The following is a 15,254-nucleotide window of genomic DNA, read 5'->3' as shown; positions in this document are numbered from 1 at the left end:
TCCTGAAGTCGGAGGGATTTTTGAATGTGTTTTTAATTCGATGCATAAAACAAGGTCTGCGGTTAACACAAGCTTAAAAGATTTTCACGTTTTGTTTGACAACATAAAATACGTCAGTAAATACCCCACTTGTGAATTTTGAAGCTTTTACGTGTCTTAAAGAAGGCAGTTGCTACCAAGTGGCTAAATGAGAAGGAGGTTGTCGGGGACATTGAACGCCATCACACCGAACACGGAAGGACATCTACTCCACTGCCTTCACAGGCTCTGGTTGTTTATACTCACCCTCTTGCAAACTATTTGAACTCAAACTTTCGGAGGTCTGCGCGTTTTGGAAGCTTTGTGATGGTGAGGTTAAAGTCATGTGACCATGATGTAGTTCCTTACCATGATATAGTCCCACGTTAGCTTTTTACTTACTACCGTTTGCATTTACGCTTCAAATATCCTAAAAGTTGTGTTCATGTGGGAGGATTATCTTGCTATCGATGCTACTATTGAAGCTGACTTCCAGTTTGGCCTACAACAATATATCATCGCTGCAGCACTCTATGAGGGGGATAATGTGCAAATTAACCCCTCATGCCTCGCTCTGGTTGTAGAGGATGAATGCTGCAAGGCTTCCCTCCCTTGGTTCTGCTGTTGCTTCTGTTCAACATGACCTTTGACCCTCCCAGGTTAGCTCTGCAGCTAACTGCATGAAAATGAGACCATAGGAGTAAGGGAGAGACAGAAGCTAGGGTGTAGATGAAACAACAAAAAAAATCGCAATCACAGCCACAATAAAAAACATGTTTTCCACATATTTGTTATGAAGGACAATAATAAATGTATCAATAATAAAAGTGTCTGATTGCCTGATTTGGCGTAAGGTAAAAAAAAAGGTGATGGGTTTTTAAAGATTTCTGTGCGCAATAAAATGTTGAATTCACAATTTGTCAGGCCCCAATGTTCACAAATGTGTTGTTTTTTTTTGGTTACATATACAATTTTTTGGTTACAATCTAAATCAGGGGTCTCAAACCCAAACTACCTGGGGGCTGCAGGCCAGGGTGTCTCCTTGTATGGGGGCCACAGTGGACATCAAGGGAGAACTAACTGAGAATTGATGAATTGCCTTATAAGAATAATAATAAAAAAATAAGAATAAACAATAAATAAAAACATGAAATTCTATACATCATTAAATGAATCAATCAAAATTGAATAAAAATTGTTATCGAAATAAAATGAAACAAATTTATCATATAAATCAATTTAAAAAAAACAACGTTATTTGTCTATTTTATAATCTTAAAATGTAATGGAGTAAAATTGCACAGATTAATTTAACATTGTGATTTAAAAGAAAATCTAAAATTAAAATTAATTTGCGAACCAGATTTAATAATATATCATAAACATGTATTGGGCCGCACTGAATTGTCACACGAGCCGGGTGTGGACCCCAGACCTGTAGTTTGAGACCCCTAATCTAAATAGAAGTGATGGTTCCTTGGACTGCAGTAACCCAAGCAGGTAATACCTAGCATGGCTACATCAACACCACATGAGTTATTGTATTAAACAATGTAATATTGAATACTGACTGTATTTTCAATAAGGAAGGCGATTACAGACAAGTCATTATAAATATCACAAATTGTGATTTATTACCAAGGGCTTTAATATACATTGTAATATATGAATATTCATACAGGAGCTATTTATTCATGTACAAATTAAAAATACATTAACTGTTTTCGCCGCTCTTCTGTTTAAATGTACAAAAGTTACTCTCCCACCGCTGTCCCATAGCAGCTTTGCAACCTGGCAAGACTCTGCAGTAAAATGTAGATAAAAGACATTTATAAAAAAAAAGAAAGAAAGAAAAAAAGAAGCCAAACCTCATTGAAAAACAAAGGAATAACTAACAAAATAACTACGGGGAAGGGAACACAGGGCAGGCAAGATAAACAAAAAGGATAAAAAAAAAACAACAAAAAAACAAAAAAACAATATCCAAAAAAAAAGTGAAAGGAAGTGAAAAAGGAAGAAATATAAAAGAAAAACATTTAGAAATATTAAAACCTGCTATTGTCAAATGTCCCAGACACAGATAAGTAGTTTCATGTTTGCATTTTTTTTTTTTTTTTTTTTTTTTTTTTAGCAATATTACAAAAACAAAAACAAAAACAAAAAAAAAAAAAAAAAAAAAAAGTCCTCCACAAGAGCTTACTCCAAATAATCGACATGAACAACTTTCTGGTGCAGTAAAGTGTGCGCGGCGGCGTGGTTTGGGGGCGAAGCCATAGCACAGAATAAGCCGAAAAAGCTGAAGGCAGGACGACATGGAGGATGCCAGCGTGGAGGGCGAGGAAGAGAGAGCGAACAGGGCGGGGCGGGGGGGGGGGGGGGGGGGGGGCACAGAGAGCTGGCCTCTTCACGTCATTAAATATCCACACATATCGTTTTCTATGTGACCGGGTAGAACATAAATCTGAATCCCCCAGTGAGAGTCCAAAGGGTTTGTCGCTGCGCGTCGCCGCCCCCCTCTGCCTTTTAACACGCATTAAGTTCCTTCTAAAACTAAAATAAGAAATAAACTCACACGAGGAAGGCGGGGGCAAAACAACAACAACAAAAAAAAAACAAACAAACAAAAAAAAAACAACGACACACATTTTACATCCCCGACAAAGGCACCACATTACGAAATTAAAGGCCCAATCCGGAATTGGAAAAAACAGCGCCCCCTAGGGGGGGGGGAGGGCTCTGTGGAGCAGTAAACCAATCAGAGCTCAGTCGGAGTTGTTGGATCAAAGCTCACCGGCGAATCCCACCTCAAGTAAACAGTGATGTCAAACTCTGGTTCATCAGTCGAACCACGGAACAAAACGCGAGGAACCGAGTAAAGCTGCGCTCCACCGGAGGGACCTTTGAAGAGTGATGCAGAACTGGCAACCGGCGGGGGCCGAAACAACCCACTGGTGCGTGTGTGTTAAGTCGTTGTAATACTCAAGCAATTCCGGATTGGGCGTTCAAGGTGAAACTTCATCTCAAGTAAATTACTTCTTTTATTTGTTAATTTCATTTAGTGTGTATTTTTTATACAGTGCAGATTATATGGGCTTTGATTAAATAAGTGTGTGTGTGTGTGTGTGTGTGTGTGTGTATGGTTGTGGCTGTGTGTCTGCGTGGGTTTTATTTTGTGTTTTCCTGTCACCCCCTAGCGTCCGTCCGTGCTCATTCCCTGTCCGAGCTCGGCGTGGCCTCCGTGGCCTCCGTGGCCGCGTCCTTGGCCTCGTCCTTGGCCTCGTCCTTGGCCGCGTCCTTGGCCGCGTCCTTGGCCGCGCCCTTGGCCCCGCCCTTGGCCCCGCCCTTGGCCCCGCCCTTGGCCCCGCCCTTGGCCCTGGACACGCAGTAGTTCGGCCGCTCCGAGGGAAGGAAGCCCGGCAGACACACGCACTTGTAGGAGCCCGGAGTGTTGATGCACTTGGCGTTTTTGCACAGGGACATGCGTCGGTTGAGCTCGGAACACTCGTTCACGTCTGCACGGGGGGAAGAGTCAACAGAAGTGATCGCAAGTGAATGATCAATGATTGGGTTGGATATTCGTCACGTCACCGATGAATTGGGTTGTCACACAGAATCCGTGCATTACAGGTCATATCTACTTGTAGACACGGCGAGAACCGCTGCAATTCTTTACAGATAGAATTCTGTTGTATGACGTGGTGTTTTTATGTGTTTTTGAGAGTAATGCAGGCTGCCGCCACACAAAGCTCTAATGTCTATATAGAGGGGTAAAAGGAAAGGCGGTGAAAGAGGAGAGAGAGAGAAAGAGAGAGAAGCAAAAAGTCTGATTCCAGTAATATATTATACAGTGCCAGGAGATGAACTGCCACAAGGACATTTATAATGGGATCATAATGAAATTCCAACTGACCCAACAATAACAAGTCTGGGGTCGATCTACATCTTGAATAGATTCACCAGTGTCAGTGCTGCTCGGGTTGTGCAGTCTAAATACATCATGAGGCAACGCACATTAAGAAACTATTGTTAACGCACATTTTAGTATTTTTAGAGCTTATAGAGCTTATTGTGCGTAATCACCGGGTGTCATGACATTTCACTGCATATATGTATGAGCGTCTGTATATGTATGTGACAAATAACCCCTTGAATCTTGAACTTAAAGAAAGCATGACGATTGTTGTCTTTTATCCCCTGACCGACAGCTAAAATGTATTAAATTTCAATTTGTTCTATTCCACTATTCAATATTTAGTCAGTTCAGCTGGAGATGCATAGCATCATTAATTATAATTTATTCAACAAAAAAAGTTGACAAACTGAAAATCTTTGTCTCTATGTTTGAGTCATCTCTCCTTCGCACACTGTGATGGCTGCTCCCTCTGCTGGACACAAGCTGAACAACAGCTCCACACGAGTGGGAGTGGAACGGGACGTGGAAGCAAAGAGGTCAACGTTGATAACGGCTCAAGGTCATGTTTTTGTCAGAATGTGAATGTTTGATACAGAGGTTGATTATTTCTTGTTAACGTTGTAGGTTTATTGTACATCGCCTTTTTTCTTGATTGTCGTTATTGTTCGTTTTTAGGTTTATTTTCATTGTTTACTTTTACATTTATTGTAAATTGGTGAATCTTCTTGTTTATTGATTAATTTAGGATTATGTCAAATTTTTATTGTTAATTTTAGGTTTATTGTATATTGCCAACTTCTTTCTATTTTTATTCTCTAACATTATAATTGTTGCCTATTGTTTTTGATATGAGCTGTTGTAAACAATGCAATCCCTCTGGGATGAATAAATAATCTCTCTATCTATGATTCTTACATTTGGACTTTCAAAATAATACTTTCTTTACGTTGTCTTTTATTTAGATATTTAGTTTAGGCAACTTTCCACTTTCCCTCTTACCAATGCAAGCCATGTGGGACATGTCCAGGGTGTAGCCGTCGAAGCAGTCGCAGGTGTAACCCTCCTGCACGCGCACGCAGCGGCCGTTCTCACAGCCGTTCAGGATGCCGCACTCCTCTGCCCGCAAGCCCTCGAAGGCATCGTATGGATCTACGGGGCAGAAAAGAGTGGAGGAACAGGTTGAAATGCCCAATAAAACCAACTTAACTCAGGAAAAGGTTTCATCTAACACAAAAGAGCTTTAAACTCTTCGCCATGACAGCTGACAATTTTTAGGAAACTACCAATGTGGCCATTGATGCACTGAAGAAGAAGAAGAAGAGGAAGAAACAGACTTTATTTATCACGCAACACACCACACTATAACACATGCTTGCACACACACACACACACACACACATGCACATGCTTTGATGGTGGCCGGTGAAATGGATTCTCTGCTTTTGACCCATCCTGGCTTGTCCTTCCTCCAGGGGCACAGCCAGGAGCAGTGGGCAGCAGGCTGTGTAACAGCGTTTCAAAACATACTACAGACTACATAGCATGAATGAAACATACACCCATGCAATTAGATTATTATATGGTGGGGAAATGGGAATTTTGTCAAAATTTTAAAAAAGCACCTTAAAAAAAGCAACATAATTGGTACCAAACTGGCTACAGAGTAGAATTGCGAGAGCACGAAAGTGCATGAAGTTCCCATCACGGCCACTAGATGGCAGTAAAGCACTGCCACTAGTAGTAGTCAATTAATCCAGGGGTTATTATAAGGATTCCAGGCATGCTGCCGCTGTGCTTGCCTGAACCTTTTGTCTAAAGAAAATAGATAAAAATATGATTGTCTTCTGGGAACCACTGAGAGACAGGCTAACATTTGATGTGAGATTAGAAAGTCTTGAATGGTTTGACATAACAGGAGAAGCAAAAGATCGGACAGGGCGAATTAAAGAGGCTTCAAAGCCTCAGTTAGAGGATGTGGGGTTTTTTTTAGTCGCTGTACGGACAGAATTACAGGAACCGAAGATGTGAAGGTGGGTTTGCTTGTGATTGTAATATTGCGGCAAATGGAATTGCTGTTTGTGTACATTTCAAATGTGTTTGTTATTGTAATTTATCTGAAAAATGGTGTGCACCTATAACTTGAGGTCGCTTATACCGTAATCTGAGCGTGGTGTCTCACTATGGGGAGGGCTCCTGACATTATCAGAAGCTTCTATTTCATTACTCCAGGTGGTATTAGCTGGCAGTGGTGATGCTTGCATCAAGGTGGGACTACCCACACACCTTTAAAAGGTTTGACGCAGCGCCGAACGTCATTCAAATAAGCACACCTCTTCCTTGCCGTAAAACAAGAAGGGTGTGGTGGTGAGACACCACACTGGTGTTATTGTGTTAAATAAACTAAAGTTCTTTCCTTGCCGTCACCAGCATTTGGGCATTTACTGACTATATTGTCAAGACGGACTGACCACCACCATGTGAAGTCCAGAATCATTAAAATGTTCAAAAGTGAGAGCCCGACTCGCTGCAGCTTCAACACTCACTCTCTTCGTCCTCGTACAGCGGCAGAACCGCCTGCGGGTTGGGCCGCGGGGCGTAGTCCAGGCGCGGGGTGTAGTCGGGGTCACCGTCGTATTCGTGCACGGGGCCGGCCACCAGGGCGTCATGACCATACGGCCGCCTGCCTCCACTCAGAGGGAGGTTACACATAGTGGCATAGTCCTCTGAGAGAGAGAGAGAGAGAGAGAGAGAGAGAGAGAGAGAGAGAGAGAGAGAGAGAGAGAGAGAGAGAGAGAGAGATGTGATGATGATGAGAGTGTGATGTTGTGATTAAGATGAGACAGCAAGTCGCAGGGTGAATGAAAACAAGAGAGATGCAGGAATAGAGAGGAAAGCAATCTCTTAGTTATTCAGCACCAAATGGAGGATATCATTTATGAAACAGGCAGGGGGCGAAGGATGGAAAAGTAAAGAGAGATAGCAGGAGACCTTGAGAAAGACAGCCACTAGTTTTTTTTCTTCTCCCACTTCAGATAGCAGAGAGAGAGATCACCAGCGGAACGCACGCCGCAGCAATTTGTCTCCCGACAACACTTCAATAAAGACCAAGAATGTCATGGGGAAAAAAGCAAAATAGGGCTGAAAGATTAGCGAGGGCGTCCTTTCCTGCAGCTTAGTATGCGGCGACACCGTCTACAGATGACAATAGCTTCGGATGAGATTGAAAGTAATTACGCTGTCATCATCACACAGAATCATTTTGCAGGATTGGGGAGGTGATTACTTGTGGAACACCTCCTTCTTCCCTGGAAATGGAAGGTTTTAACATTCAGGCAAACATTAATGTAAATCACACCGCCGACAAAGGGGCAAACACATTAAACACCTGGGGCAGAAAGAAGCTCTATCCCTAAAGAGTATTATTTTTAGAGTCAAAGAAGATTTTAAAGTAACTTTCCACTTACTGTATTACTACATTCACCACATTTGCTGTTCTATACTAGCACTATTTATTACTGCTTTTATCTCAAATTTATTTGTACTCTCTGACTTGTTTGTCTGTATTAGTTTGGGTGTCTTGCGGGTCTTTGTTTTGTATATTGTACTATTGCATGGTTAGGAAACCCTGAAGTCCTGCAATGCCTGCTACTGGTTTATTTTGTGTGTAACGCAAGAAACTCAACTAATTATGACGACGCACACTTATGAGCAATGCAAGTTCAGTCTGGAAACTGCTGCAGTCAGAATTACGTTGAGCAATGTTTTTTCCACGTTCAAAGCCAATTCATATTGCCATGTATACCGATCAGCCACAACATTAAAACTACCACAAATAACCACTTATATTGTATAGCTCCTCCTCGTGCCGCCAAAACAGCTCTGACCCATCGAGCAATGGACTCCACAAGACCTCCGAAACTGTCCTGTGGTATCTGGCACCAACCACGTTAGCAGCAGATCCTTTAAGTCCTGTAAGTCGGGCTTGTTGTTTCAGCACATCCCACAGATGCTCGATCGGATCAGACCCTAACTCCGACCATGCCAATGATGTAGAAGAAAATGTGATTCATCAGACGAGGCCTCCTCCTTCCATTGCTCCGTGGTCCAGTTCTGACGCTCATGTGACCATTGTAGGCGCTTTGGCGGTGGACAGGGGTCAGCATGGACACTCTAACCGGTCTGCAGCTATGCAGCCCCATACACAGCAAGCTGTGATGCACTGTGTGTTATGACACCTTTCTATCATCTATCAGTAACTCGTGCGACAGTAGCTCTTCTGTGGGATCGGACCAGACGGGCCAGACCTCGCTCCCCATGTGCATCAGCGAGCCTTTGGGTGCTCATGACCCCATTGCTTGTTCACCGGTTGTCCTTGCTTGGACCACATTTGGTAGGTACTAACCACTGCATACTGGGAACACCCCACAAGACCTGTTGTTTTGGAGATGCTCTGACCCAGTCGTCTAGCCATCACAATTTGGTCCTTGTCAAAGTGGCTCAGATCCTTACGCTTTGCCCATTTTTCCTGCTTTCAACACATCAACTTCAAGAACTGACTGTTCACTTGCTGCCTGATATATCCCACCCCTTGACAGGTGCCATTGGAACGAGATGATACTTGTTATTCACTTCACCTGTCAGTGGTTTTAATGTTCAACAGAAAAGTTGGTTTTTTTTACCAACTTTCAATTCCATTTCCACTTTTGTTAAACACCAATGGCCGCCACTCAAACCTCACTGTGTGTATCTCACCATGTTCCTACTCTGAATCAAAGCTAGTCAAAGCTACTTTCTCACTTCTAATCCTGTGCACCTGCACCCCGAGCCAGCCAACCTGACTGCCTGCATGCACAGGAAAGCTCTGGTGTGTGTGTATGTGTATGTGTATGTGTGTGTGTGTGTGTGTGTGTGTGTGTATGTGAGTGCGTGCGTGTACGTGTGCGCGCAGCCTCTTGGCCAGTGAAATGAGAGCGGGTGTTTGTGGAGATCCTGATGAGGTGTCATCCCATGAGAGTGACCTGTGCGTGCTTACTCAAGTTAAGTTTGGTGTTCCCATGGGAACAACAATCTGAACAAACATATTTCTGTCTTTGTGCCCCCCCCTTTAAAATGTGAAAAGGTCAAAGTTGTGGAATTTGCTATTGAGAATTATGAGAATTTTTAAGAAAGCATCCACAAAAGAAAACTGAATCTGTTTCACTTGTTTAGCTATCTGTTACTTTGTGTAGAGCCACACGCACCAGGGACAGAATAGTGGAAAAAAACGGATCACGTTGGGTTCAACACAGCAATTTCAGCAAACAAAGACAGCTGCTCTTCATTAACAGCATACACAAGGTGGACAATGAGGCGAAGATAGAAGATCAGCAGAAGGCTCAATCGCAAAATCCATCTGTAAAGACAGATAATGTGATCAGATCTGTTGCTAGTTTTTCTAACAGCTCTAGCAAATCTTCAGCAAGCCTAACAGTTGCTGAAGCACATGACAGAGCTGAGGCAGTGGTCGCTCCACCTTTGTTAAGAGAGAAACAAAGCTCATGTTTGAACAAGCCCAGTTGACAGTAGAGTGGGCGCGCATGGAGGCTGCTCTAACCACATTGAGGCAAGGGGAAGAGGATGCAGCTGCCTTAGCTGAGGCAGAGGTTCTGGAATCAGCTGCAGCGGGGCTGGAATTTAAAGCTGACTCTAGGGCAATGGCTATCACAGCAATGCCCCATGACTCCAGAGAGGAAAGAACAAGTAACTATGTTGAAAACCAATCCAAAATGCGCTCTAGTCAGCTGTCATTGCCCCACGCCTCACACCACACCCAATCGGCCACATGATGTCCCTCACGCTCCGCTTCACCAAGACAGTTTGCATAATTCCATTCACACAGCTGAGAATGGACCAAATACCACTGCACCTTATGTCAGGCACCATCCTAGCTACTCCAGAGTGCATAGTACGAATCAGCCAGCTGTCCAATATTACCCTTGGATCCATGCACACGGTTTCCTATCTATGAGGGGGCCTCAGCCACACACACCCCCTCTTAACATCCAAGCACCACAGTCATCTTCTCTGGACCCCGCAGACATGAACAATTTTGTTATGTACATGGCTCGTAAGCTTGTGACCTCTGGGATGATCAAGTCTGATGACCGCCCAGACAATTATCAGGGTTGTAAATCGACCTTTATGAATGTCATACAAGGACTGAAACTCACCTGCAATGAAGAGCTTGACCTTCTGACTAGGTGGGTAGGCCCTCAGTCATCAGAGCAGGTTAGGAGAATCAGAGCTGTTCATGTCAGTAACCCTGCTGCTGGGCTCAAGATGGCATGGGTGCGCCTTGATGAGTGCTATGGGTGGCCTGAAACAATTGAGACGGTTCTTTTGGACAAACTTGAGAGGTTCCCCAAGATTGGCTACAAAGATCCCCTCAAATTGAGAGAGCTTGCGATCTGTTAAGAGAGTTGGAGTCAGTAAAACTAGAGGGCTATCTGTCTGGGCTCACCTACTTGTATACATCTTGGGGTGTTAACCCAATAGTGGAGAAACTGCCATATGGGCATCAAGAGAAATGTATGACACAAGGCAGTTCTTACAAGCTGCAAGACCAAGTCCAGTTTTCACCGTTCTCATTCTTCATTGATTTTGTCTGCAGAGAGGCCCGTACTCGTAATGATCAGAGTTTCAGACTCATATGGCACGACAGCAGTAAAGCCAGACAACCCTGCGAAAAGCTACACACACTTTAGAGGTCAGGTCTCGTCCCACAAAACAGAGATCACCAATACCTGCCACCATGCCTATAGAGACTGCCAGCAGTAGTTTGGACGTTGGCAGGCAGAGCCCAATTCACAAAAAGCCCCATTCCCTTAAGCGATGCAAGGGCTTCTGAGCTAAGACACTGGAGGAATGCAAAGCATTTCTCAAGGAGAGTGGTATTTGTTTATTTGATGCTGCTCCTCAACCAATCGATGACAAGAGTAATACTGTAGGTCTCTCACTTGGTCCGAGTTCTTTGACCTGTTCAACCTTGTGGGCGCAGATTCTACCAACACTCTGCTCACGTGAGCTGGAGTCACAGAGATGTCTGGGAGAAGAGGAAACCGGCTTCATCCTTTAGATGGAAGTCTTGGCGTGCTTCTTCCCACACTCATAGAGTGCAACCATATGCCGGATGATGGGTCAGAAATACCTACTCCTGAGGCTGCAAAGCGCTATTCTGACCTTAAACCTATTGCTCACCTCATCCCTGAACTCGAACCTCATGCACAGATTCTCCTGCTCTTCGGCCAGGATGTCTTACAAGTCCACAAGGTAAGAGACCAGCATAATGGGGCAAAAATGCTCCTTATGCCCAAAGCCTTTACCTTGGTTGGGTTGTAGTTGGAGAAGTATTTTTGGCTACAGCTCACAAGCCTCATCTTGAAAGAGAAGCTCAGGACAGGCACACAGCCTCTCAGCTCTCAAAACCTACAGTGCTCTCCTTTCTCTGATAGCCCAGTTCAGAATGCTGGCGATAGTTCAATGAGAAGTAAGATCTTCGAAAGAACAGAGGATGACAACAAGGTTGCAACATCCATTGACGACAGATGGTTCATTCAGTTAATAGACAGAGAGATGTTAATAGATTATGCTAACAGTTGGGTGGCTCCCCTTCCCTTTCGAACGCCAAGGCCACACCTGCCCAACAACAGAGACCAAGCTCTGACCCACTTCACCAGTCTCTGCCCTTACTCTTGAAAGAAAGCCTGAAATTAAGAGATATTTTCTGGCTTTCATGCAGAAAAGCTTCGACCAAGATCATGCTGGATTGGCTCCACTGCTACATGATGGAGAAGAATGCTGGTACCTTCCCGTTTCAGCGTATATCACCCATGCAAGCCTAGCCAAATTCAAGTAGTGTTTTACTCCAGAGTTTCACATCTTGGTACCTCATTGAATAATGTCCTGCTGACAGGAACAGACCAAAACAACAGAATGCTAAGAATACTGATGCGGTTTAGGTATGAGCAGGTAGCAATCACAGCAGATATTGAACAAATGTTCCACAGCTTCGTTGTCATGGAGGACCAAAGGAACTTTCTCAGATTCCTGTGGTTCAAGGACAATGACACCACCAAGTAAGTTGTGGAACAGAGGATGAAGACCATGTATTTGGCAATCACCCCTCTCCAGCGATTGCTACCTATGGTCTACGGCGAGCAGCTCTACATGGGGAGGACATGTTTGGTGGAGATGTGAAGCAGTTAATATACAGGGACTTCTATGTTCACAATGGACTAAAGTTACTGCCATCTGCAACTTCAGCCATCAATCTATTGAAAGCAGACCAAGGTATGCTTGCCATCCCCAACCTGAAACTTTATAAAATAGTAATTGTAATACATAATTGGCCAGTGGTTATGCAGGCATATCCATCAACAGACCATGCAAAGGACTTGAAAGACCTTGAGCTAGAGAGCAACTCACCTCCTGTGCAGCACAGTCTTAGATTAAGCTGGGACGTTGGGAACGACACTTTCACATTCTGCATTGTGAGAAGCAGTGAGACAGTGAGAAGAAGAGAAGCCATCCACTTGAAAAGGAGTACTTGCAACCATTAATAGCCTATTAGACCCACTTGGTCTTGTGGTTCCAATCACCATCCAAGGGAAGCTCTTACTACGATAGCTCACCAGTAACAACAGCAACTGGAAGGCTCCCCTCCCAGCTGAAAAGGAGGTGGAATGGACTGTTTGGAGAGATTCACTGCGATATCTAGAACAGTTCGAGACCCCGAGACAACACTGCAGCCTCCCTCTCCACTGCTCAACATACATAGATACACATCTTTTCAGACGCTTCCATTAAAGGCATTGCAGCTGTGGCATACCTCAAAGTGATGAATGTTGAAGGAAAATGCCATGTTGGTTTTCATCATGGGGAAAGTTAAGTTAGCCCCCATGTCGGTCAATACTGTTCCCAGGCTTGAGTTAGGTGCTGCTGTCCTGGCAGTGGAGATTCCTGACCTGGTTGTGAGTGAGCTGGACATCAACCCGACAGTCTGAAGGTCTATACCGACAGCAAGGTGGTGCTAGGGTACATTTATAATGAAACCAGGAGGTTTTATGTGTACGTCAGCAACAGGGTGGAACGGATAAGGAAATCCACATGTCCTGAACAGTGGCATTATATCCACACCAGTCAGAACCCTGCAGACTTTGCCACCAGGCCAGTGCCTGCAGCTCAACTCTCAGACACTTACCAGTCCAGAATTCCTGGAACATTCTGTGGAGACAAACACAGCTGAAGAAACATCCTATGACCTCATCAATCCAGAGTCTGATATGGAGGTTCGATGCCACATCACTGTAGCCACAGACTCCAACAGAGGCATTGGTTCACATCACTTTGAAAGGTTTTCCACGTTGCAATCACTATGAGCTATGGCATCCCTCATCCCCATTCAGTCCTTTAGGTCTGAGAAGGACAGCAACAAAGAAGATTGCGATGGCTGGCATCACTGTTCAAAGCCTCACACAGTTTATATGCTGTTTGGAGAAAAGAGAAGTCATTCCCAAAGGCAGTTCCCTGAGGCTCAACGTTATCCTTGATGGAAATTGACTCCTGAGAACAGGTGGTCGGCTCCAGCGTGCTCTGCTTGAGATAGAGGAGGAACACCCCCTCATCATTCCTGGCTGCAGCCATGTTCCTACTCTACTCATAAACCACTACCATGAGAGAGTTAAACATCAAGGCAGAGTCTTCATTGAGGGAGCTATCAGCACAGAGGCCATCATGGGGACAAATAAATTAATCTCCATCAATCTGCTTAATTGTGTAACATGCAACAAACACACACCGGAACAGAAGATGGCAGATCTCTCACTGGATCATCTCAACACAGAACCCCCTTTTACAAATGTGAGTCTCGATGTGTTCAGACCCTGGAACATCTCCACTCGTCGTACCCAAGGAGGTGTAGCTAACAGTAAAAGATGGGCAATACTCTTCACATGTCTCAGCGTATATGCTGTGCATATTGAGCTTATAGAGTAAATGGACATATCAAGTTTTATCAATGCTCTACGGCGCTTCTTTGCTTTGCCTGGTCCCGTAAAGGCGATTATCCTGACACAGACGGGCTGCACCCCTCTTCCTCCTTCAGGATCCTTTGAGAATTCAGATCTGTATTGCCAGCAATGGCAATTAAGCACTTGGCAAAGGCCTTTTGGGAGAGATGGAGGCAAGAACATCTCTCTACTCTCCAAAGCCGAAGCAAGTGGCAAGACAGTCAGCCCAACGTCAAGGACGGAGACTTGGTGCTCTTCAGAGACACTCAGGTAAAAAAACAAACGTGGCCCATGGCTGTCATCACCAAGGCTCACCCTGGCAGCGATGGGAAGGTCAGGAAGCTTGATCTAAAGAAGGGAATGTTAAGACCTTCCTCAGGCCAGTAACTGAAGTAGTAGTACTTGCTATGTCTCCCTAAGCTTCTACCATGGACAGTTCCTTGCCTTATTTTCTTCAGTCTGTTGGACTTTACTGAGAAATGAATAGTGGCATTCTGTTTAATACCAGGCAGGGAGTGTGATGTTACATGTAGGTAAATAGCATTTTAGTATCTCTTAGTGGTTGCTTTGAAGATTGCTGTCAGCTAAATGTACTTGTCTCTTTTGGAAATTTGTGATCACATGGGTTGGGTCATAGTTCATGACCAGCCATTTTGTCTTGTGATTTGCACAGTAAGGTGCTCCAGAACTTTGTCCGTTCAATCCTTTGCATCCCCCTGTGTTGAGCCTTAGAGAAGATTTGTTTTTTCAGAGTTTCTGGAAAAGCATTGTAAGAAAGCAAGTTGACGAAGATTAACGAGTAAAACAGCCTTCACCTTTACTTCCAGGTCTGAGTCATAATTTAACTCATTCAGTACATCTCTTTAGATATCACTAAGCGTAGAGCCACGCACGCAGGGGACAGAATACTGATGCTAATCATTCAGGTTGAATACAAATTATCAAAAGATAATGTTTTTGGTAAGGAAAAGTTTTCCCTTTAATTATTGAAAAAAATAAGAAATTCCATATTGGATTCCAAATTGTGTACCTAGGTCTCACACTCGTAGTAGCTTGTCTGATTATGATTCTCATTGGCCTTTATTTATCTAACATTATCTTATGGGGCTGTTCCATGACACATCAGGGCCCAGGGCTTCCGGGTCACATAACAATCTTAAAAATACATAATAATCGTACTACTTTTACAGAAAATACTGTAGTTGGCGTCCAGAGGGATATACAGAGGCCAAAGTGGGGCTGGGCTTTACCAACACGGGGAAAAGACCGGTAGAGAT

At 44.0% G+C, this 15,254-nt stretch overlaps 1 protein-coding gene across 1 annotated transcript in view; it reads right to left on the bottom strand.

The window, feature by feature from the left end:
* Positions 1–3,225: 3,225 nt before the first annotated feature.
* The window catches only part of ltbp1 (latent transforming growth factor beta binding protein 1), a gene marked incomplete at its 3' end in the record, with an annotated part of 120,011 nt that continues 107,982 nt past the window's right edge, over positions 3,226–15,254 (bottom strand). Inside the window, exons 31-33 of the mRNA XM_080016376.1 lie at positions 6,475–6,654; positions 4,931–5,080; positions 3,226–3,530 (exon numbers count right to left, since the gene is read on the bottom strand). Of these exons, the coding sequence (XP_079872502.1) occupies positions 3,226–3,530; positions 4,931–5,080; positions 6,475–6,654 (635 nt within the window). The remainder of the gene's footprint in view (positions 3,531–4,930; positions 5,081–6,474; positions 6,655–15,254) is intronic.

Source organism: Zeus faber (assembly GCF_960531495.2).
Source record: "Zeus faber genome assembly, chromosome: 16".
Lineage (NCBI taxonomy): Eukaryota > Metazoa > Chordata > Actinopteri > Zeiformes > Zeidae > Zeus > Zeus faber.
This window is presented reverse-complemented; position numbering and strand designations above follow the sequence as displayed.